The following is a 25,815-nucleotide window of genomic DNA, read 5'->3' on the forward strand; positions in this document are numbered from 1 at the left end:
CTTGAATAAAAACACTTCTTTGCGGGACGTACACTTAAAACATTCATTTATTTACACATTTCTATGATTTGAGCACTGACAACTTAAGTCAATCGTACATGGAGGGAGTGGGAAGCGACTGAACCTACAGGTTTTTGCTCTATGAACAAACACCTTAGCTAGCCAACTATAATGTCTACTTAAATTCTAACTTTCATTTTTTGTCTTTATTTTCCAAATGTTTTGTATTTTCTTCTTTATTTTTTTTTTCAAAAAACACTAAACTATCAAGTTATAGATATAAAAATAGTTTGGATATGTAAAGTTTTTACTTATCTATTTATTTTCAAAGCTATTAACTCCATTTCTGAGTCATGGGTGCTGTAACATGTCCAAGGTAGGAACCAGCTGTGAATGGAATCGATCACAGTTACTCGTGATAAGCCAAGTTAGAATCAACTGTTAACCTAAGCTGCATGTCTTTGGGACAAGAGTGCCCTGTGGAAACACTGAACAAAGACCCTGGGAGATCAAACAAACTGCTTATCTTTGGGATGACCATCCTGAATATTGACACCCATGTAAAAGGTTGAACTTCTGCTTCAGTTAAGAATTGACTGGTGCAAAAATAGGAGGAACTAGACAAGCCCTAAATTGATCTAAAACTACTACTCTTGCATTCTTTTTGATTTTTACTCAGATTGGTTATTTTATATTAGTTGCTGATTCTATTTAAGCAGACTGGTTCTCTCTTTGTTCTTGTTTGCAGACATAATCTTATTACAGTAAACACTTTTTATCTTTGTTTATTATAAAGCAGTTTAATGTTTTGATTTCATTAGTTGTTGAGTTAAAATATAAATAAATTGTCCTTGCAGACTATAATTAAATACTTGGCTTTCCTTATTGGTGACCTGGCGAACACATTTTTTCTGATTACCTTTGGCACTGGAATCTACTGGCTTATCTCTTTTAAGGTAAGGCTCATTTTACATAGCAAAATCAAAGTGCTCTTTTTCTCACTGATATGCAGTCACTAAAGTCTGTACGTATTAAAGATGGTGCAGGTCTTTATTAGAGAGAAACATTTTGATATTCCTAGAAAAATAAAAAATATTTATATATAAACACGATCATCAGTGAAAACATAAGAAAATATTATAAGGCATCATGCTTGAATTTGAAAGTGTTGTAAAAGTGTAGAACTGTACAGAAGAAAACAGGTGATTACATTTTATCTGTGTATAGCAAAAGCAGAAAAAATCAAGTGGCTCACACAGGTCATGCATTGAGTCAGGGTGGGGGCTTATCCTGGTATTTTACAGTCTATCATTTATTGTTTTAAAGAAGAAGAAAACATGGCAGCAAAGTGGCAATATATTGTAATGACAAGGTAGGACCATAACAACCTAGCCCCCATTATATATCTGTATTCATAAGGCCAAAAAATGTTTAGATATGTATTTCCAAGTTTAGCTCAATTTATTGTGATTATACCTTATAACACAATTAAAAGCATTTGTTGCTAGTCTTATTGGTGCTACATGATTCTTTACCATTGCGGTACCCATTACACAAGGTATCGACTCTCAGAAACTTGTCTTCTGATTCTGTTGTGCCTTCGTGTCTGACCTCTTCCTGTCAGAGGTTTCCTTCAGTTTCCAGGCTGCTTTTGATGGTGTGGGAAACTGTACCTTGGTTTTCTTTGCAGTTTCACTAAGACCTAAACTTTTAAGGGTCAGTTTATCTTTCTTTGTGAACTGCTTTTTTTTCTTGTCATTACAATACCAATATATGATATTCACCAAATAATGCTTCAGAGGTTGTAGCAACACAGTTTGTTCCAACACTGCTTTTATACAAACAGCAGAGGGTTTATCAGTAATCAATAGAAGTCAGGACACCTGTAGCAATTGTTTGCATCAAGTTTCAAGGCCTAATTAACTTCCATTGCTACAGAAAAGCTGTAAGTTGTTAACTCATTGCTTGTTCCCTGTAAAAAGTTTTTTTTGTAAAAGTTTGAAAATTACATTACTTTTCAGTTTTCATATAAATTGGAATTTTAATACCAGTTGAGTTGGTGGCTTGTGCATATCGAATTCACGAATCTCTGAGCAGGCCGATACTTCGGTATGTAGTGACTGTGTGGTTGTAGATTTTCTAGCATACTTAGCAGTAGCATTGGTAGCAAACCCATCACTAAGGTGAACACAACTAACTTTGGGGTTTCCACTCTGAATTAGGGCATCACCAAAATTTTCAATGCCGATATAAAACAGCTTTTGCACATTTGTCTGTTTGTATTTGCTAACAAAACCTAAAATGGTTGTTTGTCGAGACATTGATCATATTTCCTTCTAACAAGACATAACCCAACAGTAAGTTCTAGTGATAGTTGATTTGTGAATGATTTGTTTGTTTTGAATGACTCAGTGGAAGTCAAATCAATTCAGTGGAGTTCAATGGGAGTGCTAAGTAACTTCAGAAAGTTTCTAGTTGCTACCCTCTTGTTAGCATCACTTGTTTTGAGTTGATGTGTGTGGCAACATTCTAAGTCTAAACCTTGTTATAATTGCCATCCTATATGCCTTTTCCAAATATTTTTAAGAGATAAGTAAACTTTTCTAGTGATATAGTTTACACTGGTAATTTTGCTGTGTAAGTTTATAATTAACAGTATAGGATAATTTTCATTTGAGGAAAAAAACCACAAATAATAAATGATAAACAAACCTAAGTAAAACCCCATAAGAATTAGATAGATAGATAGATAGATAGATAGATAGATAGATAGATAGATAGATAGATAGATAGATAGATAGATAGATAGATAGATAGATAGATAGATAGATAGATAGATAGATAGATAGATAGATAGATAGATAGATAGATAGATTCTCCATTATTAACAGTAGCCTGCACAGCGCCCGTTGCTCCACCACAGATGTCAAACTGTCCAGCTCCGTGCCTACAATAGAGCCTGCTTTCCTCACCAGTTTGTCCAGGCGTGAGACGTCCCTCTTCTTTATGCTGCCTCCCCAGCACACCACCGCATAGAAGAGGGCGCTCACCACAACCGTCTGATAGAACATCTGCAGCATCTTATTGAATTAGAAATATTAATAAAAATAACCGTAATAACAACCAAACAGAAGATACACATATTCTTGGGAATAAACTTTGACTGAAACATAACATTTTTACTGTTCACTAAGGGTGAAGATGTAGAAGTTGGCAGGTGCAATAGCACAGCCACTGAGGACATCTACTGGTCTTCAGACAGGATGAGAGGGGCTCATGTAGTCCTTTTACACTGGAGACCCTGTGTGTTATGATTAGATAGATAGATAGATAATTAGGTTGCAAATTTAAATTTTTGTTGCTGTTTTACTGTTCTTTGACAAACCTTTTGATTTGAGCGTAAAGATTTAAAATCTCTGTTTTCTTTCAAATAAAATGTATTTAACGTTGTTAAGCTATTCTTTGTTTATAGTGGGCACTGCCATTTTGTGAAGATGTTGTTGCCACATTTCTAGGTGACTGACCTGGAAATGTTAAGTCTCTGTGACATTTTCGCTCTGTGGTTATAAAGATCACGATGTGCATTTCCTATTCATTCGGGCTTACAGAGAAAATACAAAAAGATTACATGTTTGTTTAGTTAGTGTTCTTGGAAAAATTACTTTAGTAATATACAGTATATGGACAAAAGTATGGTGACTACTGACCAACAGGGACTTTAATGACATTTCAATCAAATACATAGACTTTAGTTTGGAGTTGGTCCTCCCTTTGCACCTTTAACAATTTCCACTCTTCTTGGAAGGCTTTCCACAAGATTTTGAAGTGTTTCTGTGGGAATTTGTGCCCATTCATTCTATAGAGCATTTAGGAGGTAAGGCACTGATGTTGGACAAGAAGGCCTGGTTCACAATCTCAATTCCAGTTCAGGTTTTCAATGGGGTTGAGGTCAGGGATCAGTGGGGGCCAGTCAAGTTATTACACACCGAACTCATCCAACCATATCCAGCCATGTCTTTATGGACCTTGCTTTGTTCATTGGGGCACAGTCATACTAGAATAGGAAAGGGCCTTCCCCAAACTGTTTCCACAAAGTTGGATGCATAGCATTGTTCATAATGTCTTGGTATGCTGAAGCATTAAGATTGCCCTTCACTGGAAGCAAGGGGTCTTTTCCAAACCCTGAAAAACAGCCCCACACAATTATCCCTCCTTCACCATACTTCACAGTTTGCAGTCAAACATATAATGTTCTTCTGGTATCTGCCAAACTCAGACTCACCCATTGGACTTTCAAACAGAGAAGTGTGATTCATCACTCCATAGAACATGTTTCCACTTCTCCACAGTCCAGTGGCGGTGTGCTTTACACCACTACATCCGACACTTGGCATTGGACTTGGTGATATGAGGTTTGCATGTAGTTGCTCAGCCATGGTAGCCCATTCCATTAAGCTCCTGCCACACAGTCAGTACCAGTGGAAGTTTGGAACTCTTCAGCTATGGAATCAGCAGAGCGCTGGTGACTTTTACACACCACACACCTTAGCAGTCATGACTTTACGTGGTCATCTGCTTCGTGGCTTAGTTGCTGTTGTTCCTAAATGCTTCCACTTTCCAATAATACCACTTACAGTTGACCATGGAATATCCAGCAAGGATGAAATTTCATGAACCATCTTATTGCAAATGTGGCGTGCTATCACAGTACCACGCTTGTTGTCACTGGGCTATTCAGAGTGACCCATTTTGTTATTTTATACACCTCTGGCAATGAGTCTGATTGAAATACCTGAATTCAATAATGAAGAGGTGTGTCCCAATACTTTTGTCCATGTAGTGTATTTATTTGACTACAATTTTGGATTCTGCTTTTTGGTTTGATGATACTGTGGGTGTGGATGAGGGTGAACAGTTGGTCGAGGACAGACTGGGGTTAGGTGATCTTCATCCAAGTCAGTGGTGCCAGACCTGTGGAGGAAGCAGAGACATACATGATTTCCCTGATTTCTCCTGTTATCCCCCCCAATTTATTTTTATTTAGTATATGGGTTATTACAATATAATAAAAGCAAGTAACATAAATTATGACAGTAAAATAAATGGTGTTAATATATACACATATGTACACAGATATATAAATCACATTATAATAGGTAACACAGCAATACTTAAAAAATCTAAATATCAATGTTCAGATATTATAGTTATCTTGTTCCATCAGAACAGCATTACACAAAATCTTGAAGGTCTCCAGGGTAGGCACAGTTTGGAGTGTCCATTAAAATATGGTGTATAGTCTGACTAAAGCTGCCACGGTAACAGTAAGATGTTTCTGCTCTGTCCCATCTATACTGTATAAAGAGCCACTGAGGAATGTCAGAGCTACAAAATACATGTGTTGGGTTGGATATTCCCATATGATCTTTTTCAGTAGTTGGTGTCCATGTAACAGTCTACTGCTCCAGTATTTCAAATTTCTCTATTATTTTTTGTTTTGCATTCTTAATGGCAGGGTATCGGGATTTTAGCCTTTGGTGCTCTTGTATGAGATGCAGGATATCCTGATGGACTGGTCACTTGACATTCATTAAGATTTTATTATATTCTTTAACCACAACAGCAGAGCGTCAGATATCTAGTGGTTGGATATTACTTAATACTGGAATCCATTGGACTGGTGTACTTCGCATAGTTCCTGTTATTAGTTGCATGGTTTTGTGTAACTAAACCTCCACCTTCTTGGGAACCCTTTACTTTTAGCCCACGTAGGCACATTTGAACAATCATTCCCTTAACAGTACCTAACACATGGTATTGTTGTGTGTTACATTATGTTTTTGGTGCTTTGTTGCATGTAGTGTGCTGTTCTTCAGCACTACTGTTTCTAAATATGTGTAACCCCCTAGGCTTATGAATGGAAGTGAACCATGTAAAAATAAATTAAACTGAATGTAACTGAATTGCACACACATTAATCTGCATGGTGTGTAAGGCCTTTGGCTATCAATGTAGCTTTAAATTACAGTGGTGAAAAACAGAACAGTTTTAAACATAATATAAAAAAAAAATTAACCATAACTCATATTTGTCATGGATCTCAGAATGTGTTTTGGAGAGCTGTAGTGGTTGTTTTGCTTTATCCACACTTTTTAATTGAAGTAAAATTCTGTGATATGATCTTAATCTGTCTTATTCAGAGCTCTTGTTTCTTTGTAACAAATCTTACAATGTGAGCTTAATGCAAGGCCATTAAATTCCACTCCTTGAGGATTACAATTAGAGGCGGCCTTAGGGGTGTGCGGGGCCTAGGGCTGACCAACTAGTTATGTCAAATGCATGTGTGTGGACTGTATAAACTTGCATGCAAATTTAATAAAGATAATGTTAACATACACTGGAGTTTCTCATTACAGTATTCAGCTAAATTTTTGCAAGATAGCATATGCGGACTTTACCAAAATGTAACGATATAATCTATTAAAAAAGTGCGCCACAATCTCTTCCACTCATGGCTTTGACACCAATACGGCTAAACCAGTAATAAAATGCTGCTGCGTGTTCCACTACGAAACACTTCCTGCACAGTTTCAACTAGGCCTACTGTAGCAAACTGAACCAAAGACTTGACTAAGAAACGATGCTAGGCTCTCCAGACATAAATGAATCATAAGCGATAAGCCATCAGTTGTTCCCAAGTCAAAACAGAAGCCAACCCAGCAACTAATGGGCTATACCTATTTTAGGAAGGAATTATACTGGCGACCATTTTCAGGGGATGAAGGTGAACTATGGAATGCTTTCAAAGACATACATGTATGGAATTTGACCTTGAAGAGGGATTTTAAAAGGGTTCCTCTTAGAAGCATCTCAAATATATATATACTGGAGAACATAACTTGACAAATTTTCTCATTTGGGATATGCAGATCTCAAAAGCGGGGCCCCCTTAGGTGCGAGGCCTGGGGTGGTCACCCCACTTGCCACCCTCAAACGCGGCTCTTGATTACAGCGTTGTAATGTAACATGCTCTTTAACGAATGGCTCTTTCACCCCTTAAACTGAACTGCTTGCTTTAGTTAGGCCCCGTGTTTCCCTAGTTGCACATTTCTGTTAGTGTAAGAATTTAAATTTATTGTTTTAGGCTGTTATGCTCTGAAGTCATTTCCACTTAAAGAATAATGCAGATGAGACAAAAATAAATCAAGATGTCCTTATTAGAAATTAAACAACAAGGTATGAACTGTGCTGACTAGCAAATGTACAAAAATAAACCAAATAAATCACAAATCCTGCTGCCCCTTCCTAAAAGAGTATGGTCCCCCTGCCCCTCAGATAGAGCAGCTGGTCCACTTTCCTAACACATATTGCACAATTCACTCTGTGCCTCCACGTTTCTTTACATTCTAGCTCTGCTTCCTCCTACCAGTTGAGTGCTTGTCAGCAGCTGTCCTCTTGATTCTACGTTCACTGGACTTACGAACTTGAGGAGGCTTTGAACCCTTTTCTAGAAAGATCACCCCTCTTATGCCAGCACCACTTACTTTTTTGTGATCAGATTTTTACCTGACAAAAAACACAAACGAATAATAAGCATACATAATGTGATACTAATCAAAAAATCATAAAGAATCCTCCCCACAACCCACACAGCTTTATGGGCAAAAAAAAAGTCAAGAGGAAACAAAGTGACCAGGCCCTAGCCCTCTAGTCCTTCACCAACTGAGCACCACTTGACCACTTGAGCACTTGTCAGTAGTGATCCTGGATGACCTGTTAATCTGGGATGCCAAGAGTCCAAAAAGCATGATATTGTAAAATTAGAATTAGGCAGAGGAGAGTCAGGACATGTCCATTGAGATGCTAAAGCCACTTTTGCTGCTCAGTGGTGCATAAGGAGAAAGGCTATAGTGTGCAAATGAAAGAGATATACAGATAGATATAAGAAAAGAAAACCATTGGTGGAAGAGGAACATTTGAAGACAGGATCATAGAAACAGGACTGTAGGAGACAACGGACCAGAAGAAGGTAACAAGGGGACAGTCCCAGAACATATGGATAAAGATACCAGTGATATTAAGAGAGCACAAGTTAAGCAAAGGGCTAAAGGCAAGTCCCTAGGCAAAACACCTTACTGGAGTAAGATATAGAGAGGGTACACATTTGTATTGTTGGTTTGGATTTATAGGGGCCAGAGAGAGAGATTCTTAAAGATTTTATTCCAAGACAACAGGTGGGTCACAGTCACAAGGCATAAGGTAAGGGGTGCACACTGTCCGGGGGCATCAACACCAGAATTAGAAGTGTCAAGCCGTTATCATGTCCTTGCAGAGCTGGACGGTGTCTCTGATAATTCTGAGGTGGTAGGCTGAGATGAAGAGCCCCAACGGGCCACCTCAAAACCAGTTCCCAAAAAGCGAGAGGTAGTAATAGTTGGGGACTCAATCATTAGGGGGATTGAAGCGCAGGTGTGCTCCAGAGAGAGAGTCTCACATGGTGTGTTGCCTTCTGGGAGCACAGGTGGGAGACCTCCCTGGAAGGATGGATATGCTCTTGGCCATAGCAGGGGTGGATCCAGTTGTCATTGTCCATGTTGGAACAAATGACCTGCGGTGTGCTGGCGCCCTGCCCAGGGTTTGTTTCCTGCCTTGTGCCCTGTGTTGGCTGGGATTTGCTCCAGCAGACCCCTGTGACCCTGTAGTTAGGACATAGCGGGTTGGATAATGGATGGATGGAACAAATGACATACATGAGGGTAGTCTGTGATCCAAATTCAAAGAGTTAGCTGCCAAGCTGAGGAGCAGAACTGACAAGGTAGTCTTCTCCGAAGTTCAGCCTGTGCCACGCGCCAGTCCAGGTAAGACTGAGGAGATTAGAAGGCTTAACGCGTGGCTCAAATCTTGGTGCAGGGTAGAAGGGTATAGTTTATGGGGCATTGGGACTCCTTTTAGAACAGATGGGACCTGTTCCGCCATGACGGGTTACATCTGAACTGGAGGGGCACCAATGTATTGGGAAGGCGTATGTGTAGGCTAGTCGAGGATTGTTTAAACTAAGGAATGGGGGGGCAGGCCAGGTTTAGATCTATACATGGAGGAACAAACAATGGTGTAGAAATAAAAATGCATAGTAATGTAAATTCTAAGCAAACATTTAAATGTAGAAGGAGTAACACATTAAAAATAGCTTGCCTTAATGCTAGAAGTATCAAAAATAAGGTAAGTGAGTTGGAGTTATATGTAGCAGTGCATAATTATGATATTATAGCAATAACAGACACCTGGCTAAATAACAAAGATGGGGATGAGTGTAACATAGAGGGATACACATTTTTAGGAAGGATAGACAGAACAGAAAAGGAGGTGGGGTTGCTGTTTATGCCAGAATTTAAATGTAAGTCCTCTTCAGTTGGATGATGAGCCCCATCTTATTGCGGACATGTGGCTTCACCTGGAAAATATTAGGGAAGAGATCTTATTTTAGAAGTGTGTTATAGACCGCCCAATTCAGACAGTATTTTCAACACACATCTTTTTAGTAATATCAAAAAGGCAAGTTTACAGGGAGATATTATACTGTAGTCATTAAGACTTTAATTATCCAAATATTAACTGGGATAACCTTGCAGATGGAGGAGCACAAGAGCAGGAGTTTTTAGAAGTAATCGGTGACTGTTTTTTAACACAGCATGTTAAAGCACCAACACAGGATGAAGCCTGTCTGGATTTAGTATTTTGTAATAATCAAGATAGAATTGAGGGCGTAGAAGTGATTGAACTAATAGGGTCAAGTGACCATAATATAATATAATTCTCAGTATTTTGTAAGAGTGCAGATCCAAAGACTAAAATTGTTAAGTTGAACTTTGGTAGATCTAATTTTGAGCAGATGCGACAATGTCTAAGTAAGATACACTGGGATAAGCTTTTAAGTGTAGAGACAGTCGAGGAGCAGTGGAAAAGGTTTAAAAATGTTTTACATGTAATGCAGGACAGATACAAACCTAAATTTGGAATTAATATGAAATTAAAAAAACTCCATGATGGATTAATAAAAATTTAAAAAAGAACTTGCAAAGGAAAAAACTGCTTTATAAGGCATTTAAGACTAATGACTGCAAAGTGAATCGTAGAGCGTATGAGAACATGAGGGCAACCATTAAGAAGGATATCAGGGAGGCTAACAGACAGTTGGAGAGGAATATAGCAGATAAGGCGAGAGTAGAACCTAAGAGATTATTTCAGTATTTTATTAGTAAAAGAACAGTCAAGGAGGAGGTGAAATGCATCAGAAATAGTAAAGGCGAATTAAAAGATACAGACAATGAAATAGCGGATGCCCTAAACTTACATTTTTCTGAGGTGTTTACAAGTGACCAAGTGGATAACCTCCCAGAGGTAACAGGGACTACTAAGGAGGTACTGAGGGATTTGGAAATTGTAGAGATGTGAGAAATGCTGCTCAGATTAAATAAGCTGAAATCAAACAAATCACCAGGACCAGATAATATTTACCCTCGAGTTCTTAAGGAGGCTAGCAAGTACATATATAAACCCTTGACACATATTTTTAGGAAGTCACTGCGCACTGGAGAGGTTCCGAAGGACTGGAAAACGGCAAATATTATCCCATTTTATAAAAAGGGTAACAGGGCAGATCCAAACAACTATAGGCCAGTAAGCTTAACATGCATCACAGGAAAATTAATGGAAGGAATTATTAAGGATAAGATTGAGCAACACCTGGCAAGGACAGAAGTTATTCTGAACAGTCAGCATGGGTTCAGAAGAGGGAGGTCGTGTTTTACTAACATGCTGGAATTCTACGAGGAGGCAACAAAAGGATACAATCAAAGTGGAGCATATGATATTATTTATCTGGACTTTCAAAAAGCATTTGATAAGGTGCCACATGAGAGGTTGGGCATCAAATTAAAAGAAGTGGGAGTTCAGGGTGATGTTTTTAGATGGCTGCAGAATTGGCTCAGACACAGGAAGCAGAGGGTGATGGTGCGAGGAACCTCTTCATAAATGGCCGATGTTAAGAGTGGTGTTCCACAGGGGTCAGTGCTAGGGCCGCTGCTATTTTTAATGTATATAAATGATTTAGATATTTAGAAATATAAGTAACAAGGGCGGCATGGTGGCGCAATGGGTAGCACTGCTGCCTCGCAGTTAGGAGACCCAGGTTCACTTCCCAGGTCCTCCTTGCGTGGAGTTTGCATGTTCTCCCCATGTCTGCGTGAGTTTCCTCCAGGTACTCCAGTTTCCTCCCACAGTCCAAAGACATACAGGTTAGGTGCTTTGGCGACTGGCTTTGTGGTGTGTGTCTGCGTGCCCTGCGGTGGGCTGGTGCCCTGCCCGGGGTTTGTTTCCTGTGTTGCCTGGGATTGGCTCCAGCAGACCCCCGTGACCCTGTAGTTAGATTATAGCGGGTTGAATAATGGATGGATGGATGGATATACAGTGGTGTGAAAAACTATTTGCCCCCTTCCTGATTTCTTATTCTTTTGCATGTTTGTCACACAAAATGTTTCTGATCATCAAACACATTTAACCATTAGTCAAATATAACACAAGTAAACATAAAATGCAGTTTTTAAATGATGGTTTTTATTATTTAGGGAGAAAAAAAATCCAAACCTACATGGCCCTGTGTTAAAAAGTAATTGCCCCCTTGTTAAAAAATAACCTAACTGTGGTGTATCACACCTGAGTTCAATTTCCGTAGCCACCCCCAGGCCTGATTACTGCCACACCTGTTTCAATCAAGAAATCATTTAAATAGGAGCTGCCTGACACAGAGAAGTAGACCAAAAGCACCTCAAAAGCTAGACATCATGCCAAGATCCAAAGAAATTCAGGAACAAATGAGAACAGAAGTAATTGAGATCTATCAGTCTGGTAAAGGTTATAAAGCCATTTCTAAAGCTTTGGGACTCCAGAGAACCACAGTGAGAGCCATTATCCACAAATGGCAAAAACATGGAACAGTGGTGAACCTTCCCAGGAGTGGCCGGCCGACCAAAATTATCCCAAGAGCGCAGAGACGACTCATCCGAGAGGTCACAAAAGACCCCAGGATAACGTCTAAAGAACTGCAGGCCTCACTTGCCTCAATTAAGGTCAGTGTTCACGACTCCACCATAAGAAAGAGACTGGGCAAAAACGGCCTGCATGGCAGATTTCCAAGACGCAAACCACTGTTAAGCAAAAAGAACATTAGGGCTCGTCTCAATTTTGCTAAGAAACATCTCAATGATTGCCAAGACTTTTGGGAAAATACCTTGTGGACTGATGAGTCAAAAGTTGAACTTTTTGGAAGGCAAATGTCCCGTTACATCTGGCGTAAAAGGAACACAGCATTTCAGAAAAAGAACATCATACCAACAGTAAAATATGGTGGTGGTAGTGTGATGGTCTGGGGTTGTTTTGCTGCTTCAGGACCTGGAAGGCTTGCTGTGATAGATGGAACCATGAATTCTACTGTCTACCAAAAAATCCTGAAGGAGAATGTCCGGCCATCTGTTCGTCAACTCAAGCTGAAGCGATCTTGGGTGCTGCAACAGGACAATGACCCAAAACACACCAGCAAATCCACCTCTGAATGGCTGAAGAAAAACAAAATGAAGACTTTGGAGTGGCCTAGTCAAAGTCCTGACCTGAATCCAATTGAGATGCTATGGCATGACCTTAAAAAGGCGGTTCATGCTAGAAAACCCTCAAATAAAGCTGAATTACAACAATTTTGCAAAGATGAGTGGGCCAAAATTCCTCCAGAGCGCTGTAAAAGACTCATTGCAAGTTATCGCAAACGCTTGATTGCAGTTATTGCTGCTAAGGGTGGCCCAACCAGTTATTAGGTTCAGGGGGCAATTACTTTTTCACACAGGGTCATGTAGATTTGGATTTTTTTTCTCCCTAAATAATAAAAACCACCATTTACAAACTGCATTTTGTGTTTACTTGTGTTATATTTGACTAATGGTTAAATGTGTTTGATGATCAGAAACATTTTGTGTGACAAACATGCAAAAGAATAAGAAATCAGGAAGGGGGCAAATAGTTTTTCACACCACTGTAAGTAACAAGCTGGTTAAGTTTCAGATGATATCAAGATAGGTGGATTAGCAGATAATTTGGAATCCGTTATATCATTACAGAAGGACTTGGACAGCATGCAGATTTGTGGCAGATGAAATATAATGTCAGTAAATGTAAAGTATTATACATAGGAAGTAAAAATGTTAGGTTTGAATGCTCAATGGGCGGTCTGAAAATCGAGAGTACACCTTATGAGAAGGATTTAGGAGTCATAGTGGACTCTAAGCTATCGACTTCCCGACAGTGTTCAGAAGCCATTAAGAAGGAAAACAGAGTGTTAGGTTATATAGTACAGTCCAAGAAGGTTCTGCTCAAGCTTTATAATGCACTGGTGAGGCCTCAGTTTTGGTCTCCAGACTACAAAAAAGACATTGCAGCACTAGAAAAGGTCCAGAGAAGAGCGACTAAGCTGATTCCAGGGCTACAGGGGTTGAATTATGAGGAAAGATTAAAAGAGCTGAGCTTATACAGTTTAAGCAAAAGAAGATTAAGAGGTGACATGATTGAAGTGTTTAAAATTATGAAGAGAATTAGTACAGTGGATCGAGACTGTTATTTTAAAATGAGTTCATCAAGAACATGGGGACACAGTTGGAAACTTGTTAAGGGTAAATTTCGCACAAACATTAGGAAGTTTTTCTTTACACAAAGAATGATAGACACTTGGAATAAGCAACCAAGTAGTGTAATAGACAGTAAGACATTGGGGACTTTCAAAACTTGACTTGATGTTTTTTTAGAAGAAATAAGTGGATAGGACTGGCGAGCTTTGTTGGGCTGAATGGCCTGTTCTCGTCTAGAGTGTTCTAACAGGGCTGCAGAGAGAATGTTGAGGGACCAGATTAAATAAATAGAAAGAGGACAGGAGGATGTTTAAATGAGAATAGAACAGAGTATGTGGATATGTTTCTTTTAGAACAAAACATTTCATGCAGTGAGCGATGAGAGAGAGATGAAGATAAATGCACACCACAGTTCCTTAGGACTGACCTGAGCTTTAGGTAGAAAAAGAGAGAAGTAGAGGGGTTAGAAAACTTTGAATGTAATGAGTGGAACTGGAGGAGAACTATCTTGTTAAAAATGCCACCCACTGCTTTTACAATCCCATGGGGGGGTGAGGTGATGACAACCGCAAGAGGAAAAACAACATTTATTTCCAGAGAACATTCTCATACACAGAATGCAGCTCAAAGTAATTTACAGACTGTCACAAGAAAAAAAATTTTTATTAGGTAAGAATAGCAATGCATAAGTAACAAAAAATACATCAAGACAGACTAACATAGATATATAGCTTATAGCAAAGTGTAGTGCTTATGTATGGTATCATACTGTAAGTCTGTAAAGATGAGTACGATGATAAGGTCAGATGGCCTTACACTGTGGCCACTGATTCTAAAGGCCTCATCATAAAAAAAGTAAGAGTGGGAGTCCCAAGCCAGGCAGGAACCTAAATGCCTCTGAACTCGCAACCAAACCTTGCGGGTATAAGAGATTACACAGCAAAATGTATGGAAGTGGGTTTCATTTTAAAGGAAAGGAAAGGGAAGTGGGAGGTAAACTGAGAAACATTAAATTACACCCCTGCCTCAGACCTATCTTAAATGAGTGTCAAAATGTTTGATGAAAGATCTTTTGGAGTTCCAAAATTAACCAGGAAAGGAGAATTTTAAACTGAATTATAAAACTAAGTGAGACGGAGCATATCCATAACAGAATTAAATCAGGGAGTACCATTCAAACTGACAGCCAGTGCTCCTACCTAACACATGTTCAGGGCACTTGGCTCAAATGCAAATGCAGGCCTTAATGTCCCTTGAGGGTTCCCATGCTGTTGTACTGGCATGCCAGCATTTGTTGCCTTTTCCTGTGCATGTTGTGCCAGGGCCTGATGTCCTGTAGTAGCTTGTCTTGCCTGCAGTCCCAGTCCTCCTCAAGTCACTTTCTAGAGAATATGAACAATAAATGTTCATATATACACAGTATGCTGTACAAAAAAGCTGGGAGGCTGTGTAATAAGAACAGAATGCAATTATTTGCAGCCTTTTTCAGTTTTACACTTACAATACCAGTGCTTAATGAGATATAATACTTGTCTCTTTTTGTGCTAATGATTCTCTGTTCTAGGCTGTTTCTTGCCTTGTGACCAGTGCTGCTGGGATAGGCTCTATTCCCCCAGGACCCTAAATTGAATTAAATGGGGTTGAGAATGTTTATATTATATAAATGTGCTATAGTGATCTGCGCAGGTCATTCATAATTAGACATTAGTGCCTAAATGTCATACACTGTATCAGGTACTCAACCATTTTTATTATAAAGATGAGCTCCACTTTGAGTGAAAAGCATGATTACCACATCATAAACTAATCATTCCTCCCCCACACTATGCGACTCTTCAATACCACCCGGGGGGGTAAACGTTAACATCATTCAAAGTTATTGTCTGTCTGTATACCTGCATTGTTATCACTCTTTATTTTAATATTTTCTTTATCAGTATGCTGCTGCTGGAGTATGTGAATTTCCCCTTGGGATTAATAAAGTATCTATCTATCTCTATCTATCTATCTAAACAAAAGTAAGACACTCATATTATTTCAATTAATTTTGTCTTGTGTTTCTAGCTAAAATGTCTGGACACGCTCCTAAATAAAAATGTTATCTATGGTTATCATTTTTTTCCAGAATCCATTGTATGTGTATCATGGTAACCACAATGCTCCATGGAATGACAGGAGACAGAGTCTGTCAAATATAATTTGCCTTTCTGTCTTTTGTGCTTCAGGGTCAGCAGTCTACAGTTGCAGTTGCACTGCCCTCTCCTGGTGGAACTGTGGAAGTTGCTTTTATCATATACCTGTCGTTGGCATTTGCATTTAAGGTAAACCATTCTCAAAGCAGCTTTGCAAACTATAAAGAGAAATGAACGTGTAAGGAAACACACACTTCTGTAATGCATATTTTGCACATTTTGTTTTTTTCTGTCAATTTAAGTAGCAATTTTTTTTTAATGTAAGCATCTTAGCTTAAGGAAAGAATCCCAATTATGTTTATAAACTTTAATTTATTAGTGGGGTTGTTTTCTTTCTTCAGAAAGCATCATCCCTTCAATTCCCTATGTTTTATTACTCTAATTATTTTATGTTGAACGTGGGTAAAGTCATATGTAAAAAAAAGAAAAGAAGCCCCTTATTAAAAAAAGACAGAACAAGACACTGCAGTTAACTATTTAATACAAACATTGCATATTTTTGGAAATAGAATATTTTTTTTTGTTCTTTATTTCACCTTATACAATTTCTTGTATCAGGAATTTGTTAGATTTCACATACCCCTTGGGGTCAGAGCACAGGGTCAGCCATTGTACAGCACCCCTGGAGCAATTGATGGTTAAGAGTCTTACTCAAGGGCCCAGCAGAGTAGGATCTCTTTTGGTAGTGACAGGGATTCGAACCGGCAACCTTCTGGATACCAGCGCAGATCCTTAGCTTCAGAGCCACCACTCCACCAATATGTGCCCTTCTGTGGACTGGCACTCTTCCAGGGTTGGATTAATCATTGTAAACTGTTGCTAGGATGATCATCATCCCCCCATGATCCTAAACTTAGATTACTGATATTTTTGAAAATTAATTTGATGAATAGACTTGACAGAAGAACTGTTTTCAAAAACACACTTAATTCAAGCTTAATGGCCCACAGACAAGCAGAGCCCATCCCAGCAATATCTGTATGAACCAACACCAGATGAGGCTCAGTTTATATAGAAGAAGCGACGCTAAATTTATTCAATAGCTAGCTTGTCAATAACTTCTAGGGAAAACTGATTAAAATTTTATAACTGCCACACTTTTAGTTGAAGTTAATGGGTTATTGATCATCGGTTCTTTTGAGCATAATGATGGTGAAGAACAATTTAAATTGACATAAAACCAGTTGTTTTTAAATATAGTGATTATATCCCTGCATTGATTTTTAAATCATCAGTAAATCACCAATCATTTTTAATCATTATTAATGGTCAGCAAAATGAAAAGGCAGGCAAGCATAGTAGTGCTGCTGAGTGTGGTCTTGTGCTGGATGCCTGTTTTATGATTGTGTTGTTTATTATATTACCTTTTGATTTTTTCATCATAGCAACAGTTTGACGTTTTAAGAAGTGAAATTGAGATGCTGTTACTTAGCCCTTTTGTTTTTTCAGGCCCTGGAACTGCTTCACATGTTGGTGGTCCAGGTGACAATTTCCATCTTTCTCATCGACTGGGAGAAGCCGGTGAACAGCAAGTCCAGCTCAGGTAGGCTTCTGTAAAAAAAGACATATTAAGGACAAGTTACTGTTTCTTCATTTACAGTATAACTGAACCACTTATGCAGTCTTTGTAGAAAACAGGGAAAACTGTAGAGAAAATATAAAATGATTCTATGTACGGAGTTCCTTATTTGTTCAAATAAGAAAAATATAAGAAAAATATGTCTTATCAAAATCATGTCAAGCAGAGTAATAGGCTCCTAAGAACATATAAAGCTTGACAAATGTGGGATGTTGCTCAGTCCATTGCACTCTTTCAGTTAGTTAATAACTAAGTTGTCCTAAAATCCCATCCAGAAGCTTTTTAAAAGTTGTTAAGGTTTCCTGTTCAACTTGATAGTTCAAGAGTCACAGAACCTACAAGTGATTCCTGGCTTCCACCCTAATTGCACTTTCCCCTCATTTCCACGAGGTTCCTCCTGTTCCACTATTTAAATGAAATTGCTCTGATGGCACCCACCTTTAAGAATTTTGATGACCTGCTTTAGGTACCCACCAGCTTGATCACTTCCCTGAGCCGCTCAGATTCAGACACTGAAGATCAGAGATGCATTTGGATCATATTCTCTGTTATGTCTTTTTTGTAGTATGATTGAAGCAAGTCCTGCAAGAAAATGGCAAATTGAGACAGTGTAGCTATTAGTTAAACAAAGACACTTGATGGACTAAAAGCTCCCCTCTTGTTTGTCATTTTTTTAATGCATATAGCATGGAGGTAAGTGGTTGATTCTTCTGCCTCACATCTCCAGGAGAACGGGTTTGTATTTGTGCCCAGGGGCTGCCTGTATAGAGTTTGCATGTTCTCCTAATGTCCTGCACATTTTCTGCAGGTATTTGAGTTTGCTCCCACTCTCCAGATGATGTGCGGGTTAAGGTGATGCCAGTCTGTGCCCTGTGATAAACAAGAACTAGTTTTTGCCTTGCCCATAATGCTGCTAGAATCAATACTGACTCTCCTAAGTCTTGCTAAGTGAGTTCAGAGAATTGATTTTATAAAAGTCTTTTCTATGAGGAGCATACATTTTATATTATCTCTGATTTTAATGTATTTTGTTGGTGGAGATTATTGCATTTTCTTAGAGATATATGCCTTGTGAGGTCTGCAGTAGGAGTAATGGATGCATTCAACATGGATGTGGGATCAGCTCTAAACCCTTTCTTATTTGCAATGGTGATGGACAGGTTGACAAACGAGATTAGACAAGAGTCCCCATGGACTATGATGTTTGCTGATGACATTGTGATCTGTAGCGATAGTAGGGAGCAGGTTGAGGAGACCCTGGAGAGGTGGAGATATGCTCTAGAGAGGAGAGGAATGAAGGTCAGTAGGAACAAGACAGAATACATGTGTGTAAATGAGAGGAAGGTCAGTGGAATGGTGAGGACGCAAGGAATAGAGTTGGCGAAGGTGGATGAGTTTAAATACTTGGGATCAACAGTACAGAGTAATGGGGATTGTGGAAGAGAAGTGAAAAAGAGAGTGCAGGCAGGGTGGAATGGGTGGAGAAGAGTGTCAGAAGTAATTTGTGACAGACAGGTATTAGCAAGAGTGAAAGGGAAGGTCTACAGGACAGGAGACCAGCTATGTTATATGGGTTGGAGACGGTGGCACTGACCAGAAAGCAGGAGACAGAGCTGGAAGTGGCAGAGTTAAAGATGTTAAGATTCGCACTGGGTGTGACGAGGATGGATAGGATTAGAAATGAGTACATTAGAGGGTCAGCTCAAGTTGGATGGTTGGGAGATAAAGTCAGAGAGGCGAGATTGCGTTGGTTTGGACATGTGCAGAGGAGAGATGTTGGGTATATTGGGAGAAGGATGCTAAGGATAGAGCTGCCAGGGAAGAGGAAAAGAGGAAGGCCTAAGAGAAGGTTTATGGATGTGGTGAGAGAGGACATGCAGGTGATGGGTGTAACGGAACAAGATGCAGACGACAGAAAGATATGTAAGAAGATAATCCACTGTGGCAACCCCTAATGGGAGCAGCCGAAAGAAGAAGATATGCCTCACCACCACCACTTCCTCCTTTATTAAGACTATGGATACGGAACTCTTCTAGTCAAAATTGTACAACCAAACACTTGCATGGAAAACTGCCCATTTGACCCTGTAATGGACAGCCGGGTCCCATGCCCGGCAGGAACACCCCTGCTGTATCTGTTCTGGGGGAGCAGCCATGGACAGTTCAATACCTCCCCCGGGACGCTTGGTGGCAGCCTCCCTGGTGGACGATGACTCCCCAACCTAGCGCATGGCTCCATGGGAGATGGAGTCCTCCGCAGCCTGGTTGGGGGCTCAGATGGCTGCTGGGGGAGCTGCATGGAGTCAGCAGCCCAGCTGGATGTATCTTCAGCCCCACCTGGAAGGGCAATTAGGGTCAGGTGGTCAAGCACCTGGAACGCTTCCGGGTGGGATATAAAAAGGGCCAGCCACCACCACTCGAGGAGCCAGAGTTGGGAGGATGGAGACAAAGCTTGAGGAGGAGTGGTGGTAAAGGAAGAGAAGAGTGTTGTGTGGTAATTGTGCTTTGTGGGACTGTGTATTGCCGGTGGGCCAGGGGGAAGATGTGCGCCCACGGGTGAAGAAAAATAAAAGTCCATTGGTTTATTATGTGCCTCTGTGTCCATCTGTGTCGGGTCAGGCGTCTATATAGCACCTTTGTTACAACCCTCAGTGCTCAACTGTATCTAAATTAAATACTTTATGTACTACATAAAGGTGCAGCCCACAGTGCCACTTGTACCACTTCATATGCAACTGTGGCAGTAAAAGGCCCTCCAGACATGCAGAAGTAGGCACTATCGAAAAAGATGTTACTAGAATAAGACAACTGATTTCCAGCACAGCTGTGGCTGTCCTCTTCATACATAAATACACCAAGAAAAACATGCAGGAGCATCCAAAATCAGCACGTGTGATTACTGCTCTGTGCTATTTGCATAATGTCTGAAAAGATGAAGATATAACTTAATTTTGGTTGGCCAAAGGTGCCACACTTTTTGGCAAATTGACTATTGTTGGAATAATGTGCCTCTGTAGTTCATCAAAAAAGTGATGCCTTCTTCTTTCTGATTTGCCTCCTTGGAGAGATCGTACCCTATTGGATTGGCTTTCTTTATGGGATTGCTAATTTACATCTGCAGAAGGTATGAAGCAGGAAGGCTAATGATATAGCGATATCCAAAAGTATGTTACCCTGCCATACTAAGCAATAAGATGTTCAGGGTCAGTGAGAAAATGGAGATAGAGGTGAAAAGCAATGTGGGGGAAAACTGCCAAAACCGTATTCAGCCAAACGTCGATGTCTTCATGTATGCTTACTAAGTAAATTGAGGTGTGTATGTGGGGTAGATGTTCACAATTGGAGCACAATCATCATAAAATGGCTAAGCAGCAATGGATTTAACATGGTGGCACAGTGGCAGTGCTGCTGCACAACAACAAAAAGATGTCTTTGAACTGTTGGAGGAAGACCACATGGACATGGGGAGAACATGCAAACTCCAGGATTCAAAACCCAAAGATATGTATGTTAAATTGGCCCAAGTGTGTGTGCGTGTGTGTGAGTCGGTTCACCCTGGGCTGGACTGGCGCCATGCCCTGGGGTTGCTCGTGGTGCTAGGACAGGCTCCAGCTCCATTGCGATCCTGCTGAGGATGAGTGGATTTGGAAAATGGATGGATGTTTAAAGGTCATGTTACCATATAATAAACAAAAGGTGGAGGACAGTAACCTGTTTCCTCAGGGTAACACAAATGTCAATACTAGGTGACAGTCTCCAGGGTGTCTAGACTACCTTACCGTATCAGAGGCTTTGCAAACAGAGACGCCAATATAAATTAGCTCTATTCAGCTTACTCATCACCCAACTGTGCGGTGTGCCTAACAGGAAGGTTTTGCTGTTTACCAATAAGTTGAAAAGAGACTTGTTATGACTTGTTCAGCATTCCTCATGTTTGACACAGTAAGATAAGTGAGATTTGTGATGTCAGCTCTCTGACTATTGGTCCACCCTTCAGCCCAGAATGAGGAACATTCAGTTTTATTGGCTGCAATTTAGAATATTGCTCACACTGTAAGACCAGGACGTCTCACTTAAAACAGCATCACTTAGGATAGGTGGTGTTTAGTGCTCATTATATTTTGTTTAATATATCACATTTAAAAAAAAAAAGCCTTCCTACAAGTGTATGTTAGTATGTTACTGCTATATAACAAATGCTTTGACTGGTCTTGATAAGGCAAATCACTAACGTCACTTTAGGGGCTTTGTGAGTTTGATTTGGTGTATTTTTAGCCATCTACTGCTGTTTAACATGCCGTTAACAAAAGCTTTGCTTGTGTTACGTACCAATGAGTCCTCAAAAGGTGCATGTTTATAAGGGAGTCAAGTTAGGCCTCTCTTAAATCAGTAACCCCCCCACCGTCTCTATCTGTTGTGACTGGAGTATTCTCCATTCCTAAGCAACTGGATGCATTTATTTCATAAAGCAAATGAAAGGGAACTATTTATCACAGGCAATTTTGTAACCTTTTACCAGAGTTGGCCTCCTTTCATCTGACAAGTCCAAACACACTTAAGATAAAGAATTAAAAAGCTTAGTCCTATCCAACAATGAGAAGGTTCCTTCCCTAAGGGTCAGGATTAGGGTTCCTCTTTGGTCTTAACCCCTGACCCTGACATGACTGATTTCCTACGTGTGTCTCAATTACTGTAGAAGAGAACTGACTCTTTCAGGTGTCAGCTCACTTTTACATTATTCTGTCAACGTGTGACCTGAACTGAAGTGTGGTGGACCTCTTTGTGACTCTGCTGACCTTCACGGGCTCCTCCTTATTCAACTACCTCTGTCCCTCTACTGAAAGAACAGAAAGCACTGAACAATCAGGAGTTCCTTCTCCTTTTCCTCTCAGTTTTCCCTGTCCTCCTGTCTTAGACCTCCTGGTAAATATTTGTATTTCAGTTCATCTCGCATTTGTTGCGTTTTCTGCTTTTGGATTTCTGCTGCACCTGCGATATTCTTTTACACAATACAACTCTGTATTCATTATGGTAACTTTTAAATGTCAGTTTTGGAAGGGTTAGAGACTTATCAGGCCATCTGACATTATTATATAGCACTTGATGTGGGCTGCAATCATTCTCTGCATACTTGCCTAATTTTATTTATTAGTCCATTCACCTTTGATTTACCACCATAGGTTCTTCCCCACTAGTCTTGCTTAAACTGGGATTACAGTGCTATATTGTGAAATGCCACGTTGTAAATGACAGTCATAGTTAATTGGTCAGTAAGATGATCTTCAGTTAGCCTTCTTTCTTATGCTATCTCAACACTGTTTGCTTTGGACAAGGCCCTGTTAGATAAATGATTATAATGCCAATGTGTGCCTTTGCTAGGGTTAGGTGATTATTATTCTAATTCTTCTGTATATTCCCACAGGAAACCAAAGCCAAGGACTTGCAGTGAGTGCCTGGAGAACATTTTTTGTGGCTAATGAGTGGAATGAAATTCAGACAACTAGGAAAATCAAACCTATAATACAACTTTTCGTAGCCCTGCTTTTACTGGAGGTAAAAAGTTCTCACATTGAGCAGAGTGTTAAACACTACCACGTATGGTCCATTAAAGTAACATATACTAAAAATGCAAAAGTAACCGTGGTACTGCTAATTCATATACAGTACTTATACAGCACTCATTTACCAGTTTACTTTTTTTTTAAATCTGTTTATTCCTTTTCAGCCTAATATAGAGTGGGCAGTAATTAAATATTGTCATTAGGTGGCGCTATGCCCTAATTTAAAGAGAATCATGCCAACAGCTGCTCATAGGTATGCCAAAGAATATATTCACATCTTCTCTCTGTGCATTTTGTAACTGAAGCATGCAATGCACAGCTTGGCGCTACTTTTTAGACATTTATGTTTGGCCTTCACAGTTTAATGTCCATTAAATTATTGATTAAACATTTAATTATCTTTAAATCTTTGTTGCAGCATTTATGAGGTATGTCTTCTGTGGTCAGGCTGGTTGCAATTGAAAAATAAGCTTTAGTGACAATGTGTGAAAAGTTATTCACTTCTGACAAGGGAATTGTGTTTAGTAGTACCAAGTCACATATTTTCTGTAGTATGGTAATATAAGGAAACATGTTCAATATAAATATATAGCTTGATTTTTTTAGTGGTTTTATTATTTGGTTTGAACAAAAACCCAGAGCCGCAGTGTTTCCCCAGGACTGAATTTGGAAACTAGTCTATGAGACACAGACTCTCCATTTCAGTCCTGGGGAACCACTGTAGTTGCGGGCATTCAATCCAACTAGTTTAACAAAATAAATGGGTTAGTCTTATTTCAAATTGATCTATCGTAATTGTTTAACTAGCTAAGCTTTTTTCCTCCCTTATTTGGAATTCAGAAAAAATTGTTAGTATGACATTTACATGTAAAATAAATTCAAAAATTAGAATTTTTTGCTATAGCTTGGTACACATAGATTTTTTTTACTGTATTGTTTTTAATTCACATTCGTCTTTGGAGTTGTTTCCTTAATTACATCCAAGGTAGGGACAGTGTTCCCCTGCAGCTCCCCTTGGTGGCACCCAAGTACCCCAACAGAGTTGCCTCTCAGGACTACAGCTTCTAATATGCCCTGAGGTGTTACAAATGGGTCTTCAACCAGAGGAATGCTGCCACCTTGTGTACAATAGGGGGAAGACATGGCCCTGGGAAGCAACCTCCTTCTGTCTTTCCATTACGGCCTCGCAACCAGAAAAAGTACCAACAACCAACATGGCTGGAATTCCTGTCCATCCACTGCAACACTTACAACTGACAAATAGTGACAAGCAGTGCAGACGCAGGTGCAACTGACATGGGACGCTTCACAGTTACTTTTATGCTACTTAATAAGAACGGGCTTAAATAACCTGAGCATTCAAAGAAAAAAAAATTCCAGATTGAGGCATTAAAAGAAGGAATTGGTAGGGGTGTGCACATACAGTTACAGGGGTCCGTATGACTGAACTTGGGAAGCACTGAGTTAAGTCTTTACTTATTAATTAGCACACAAATTAAGATAATACTGAAGCAGCTACTCCCCTTTAACATTCAGTGTCATTTGTACCTGTGTCTGTTCTGCTCTTCACATAACTGTCAGTACCAGGATTCATTTACGTGAGCAGACTCCACAGAAAAAGGTGACATTAAAAGAAAATGGTGAAAAAGATAAAGCATTTAAAGCTAAATGTAAATATTATACTAACAAAAATGTTCTGAATGCCAAATTAGAGCAGAGAAGTAGCTAACTAAAAAGTAAGAACTGACACTGACCTATGAAACGGAGCGAAATAAAAACCTTAGCTGTACTTTCGGCGTGAAGTTGTGAATCGCTGTTAGAAAGGAAATAGCAGTGTGGCACACTGGTTAATGTTTGTGCCTCACAGAGTTCAAGCTGTGGTCTTCCCTTTGTCTGCATTTTTTTCTGTCATTATCATAATCCAGAGACTTCAGCTTTATCTGAATTGGTGTCTCCAAATTATGAGTAGGTGTGGATATGTGTGTGAGTATGTCCTATGATGGATTGATGCCCTCTTCAAGATTGCTTCCTGCCTTGAACAAAATGTTGCTGGTATAAGCAGAAATCTTATATTGGAATAAGGAATTAGGATAATAAATAAATGGATGAATATACAGTGTGAAGGGGAACCAAGTCAGAACTCAGAGTGCAGTGGAAGACAGGAACAAGACCATGGAAGACTGGATTAAGTGGGTTCATGGACATCATGGACATCTTTTGCATTTGGTTTAAAATTCAACAACCTGAAATTCACAAGTTGACTATTTTACATTAATTTGTGCACTATATTTTGGATGAAATGAAAACCATCAAGTTTTGTGTATTTTTGCCCAACCTTTTTTCCATAAAATATTTATTGAAAGTCAGTCAGTCAGTCAGTCAGTTATTTTCCAACCCACTATATCCCAATACAGGGTCACGGGGGTCTGCTGGAGCCAATCCAAGCCAGAAACAGGGTGCAAGGCAGGAACAAATTCCTGGGCAGAGCGCCAGCCCACCGCAGGGCATTTATTGAAAGTTCAAGTGATATTGAACACCAAGGTGACTTGACTAAAGGCCAAACATGCTTACATTCTAAATTCCACTTAATGCAATTTAGTAGTGCAGGGTGAGTGGAGTTTATTCTAGAAACACTAGAAACAGTGGGAAATATCCCTAAATAGGGTGCCAGTACATCATAGGCCTTATTCAAACACACACCAAAGCTTTGTCAGAGCATATTTAGAAACAACAATTAATCTAACAGGCGTATCTTTAGGGATGCCCAGATTAAAACCCATTCAGACAATAGTAAAATGTGTAAATTCCACATAGAC

General features: G+C 39.6%; 1 protein-coding gene across 1 annotated transcript in view; it reads left to right on the top strand.

Annotated features, from left to right (window-relative positions):
• Window positions 1-25,815, top strand: part of LOC114657881 (meckelin-like) — a 148,598-nt gene that overhangs the window by 99,141 nt on the left and 23,642 nt on the right. The window contains exons 17-20 of the mRNA XM_028809827.2: window positions 858-956; window positions 15,893-15,988; window positions 17,309-17,402; window positions 22,861-22,991. Coding sequence (XP_028665660.1) covers window positions 858-956; window positions 15,893-15,988; window positions 17,309-17,402; window positions 22,861-22,991 — 420 coding nt within the window. The remainder of the gene's footprint in view (window positions 1-857; window positions 957-15,892; window positions 15,989-17,308; window positions 17,403-22,860; window positions 22,992-25,815) is intronic.

The sequence above is a fragment of the Erpetoichthys calabaricus genome, chromosome 9 (assembly GCF_900747795.2).
Source record: "Erpetoichthys calabaricus chromosome 9, fErpCal1.3, whole genome shotgun sequence".
Classification (NCBI taxonomy): Eukaryota; Metazoa; Chordata; class Cladistia; order Polypteriformes; family Polypteridae; genus Erpetoichthys; species Erpetoichthys calabaricus.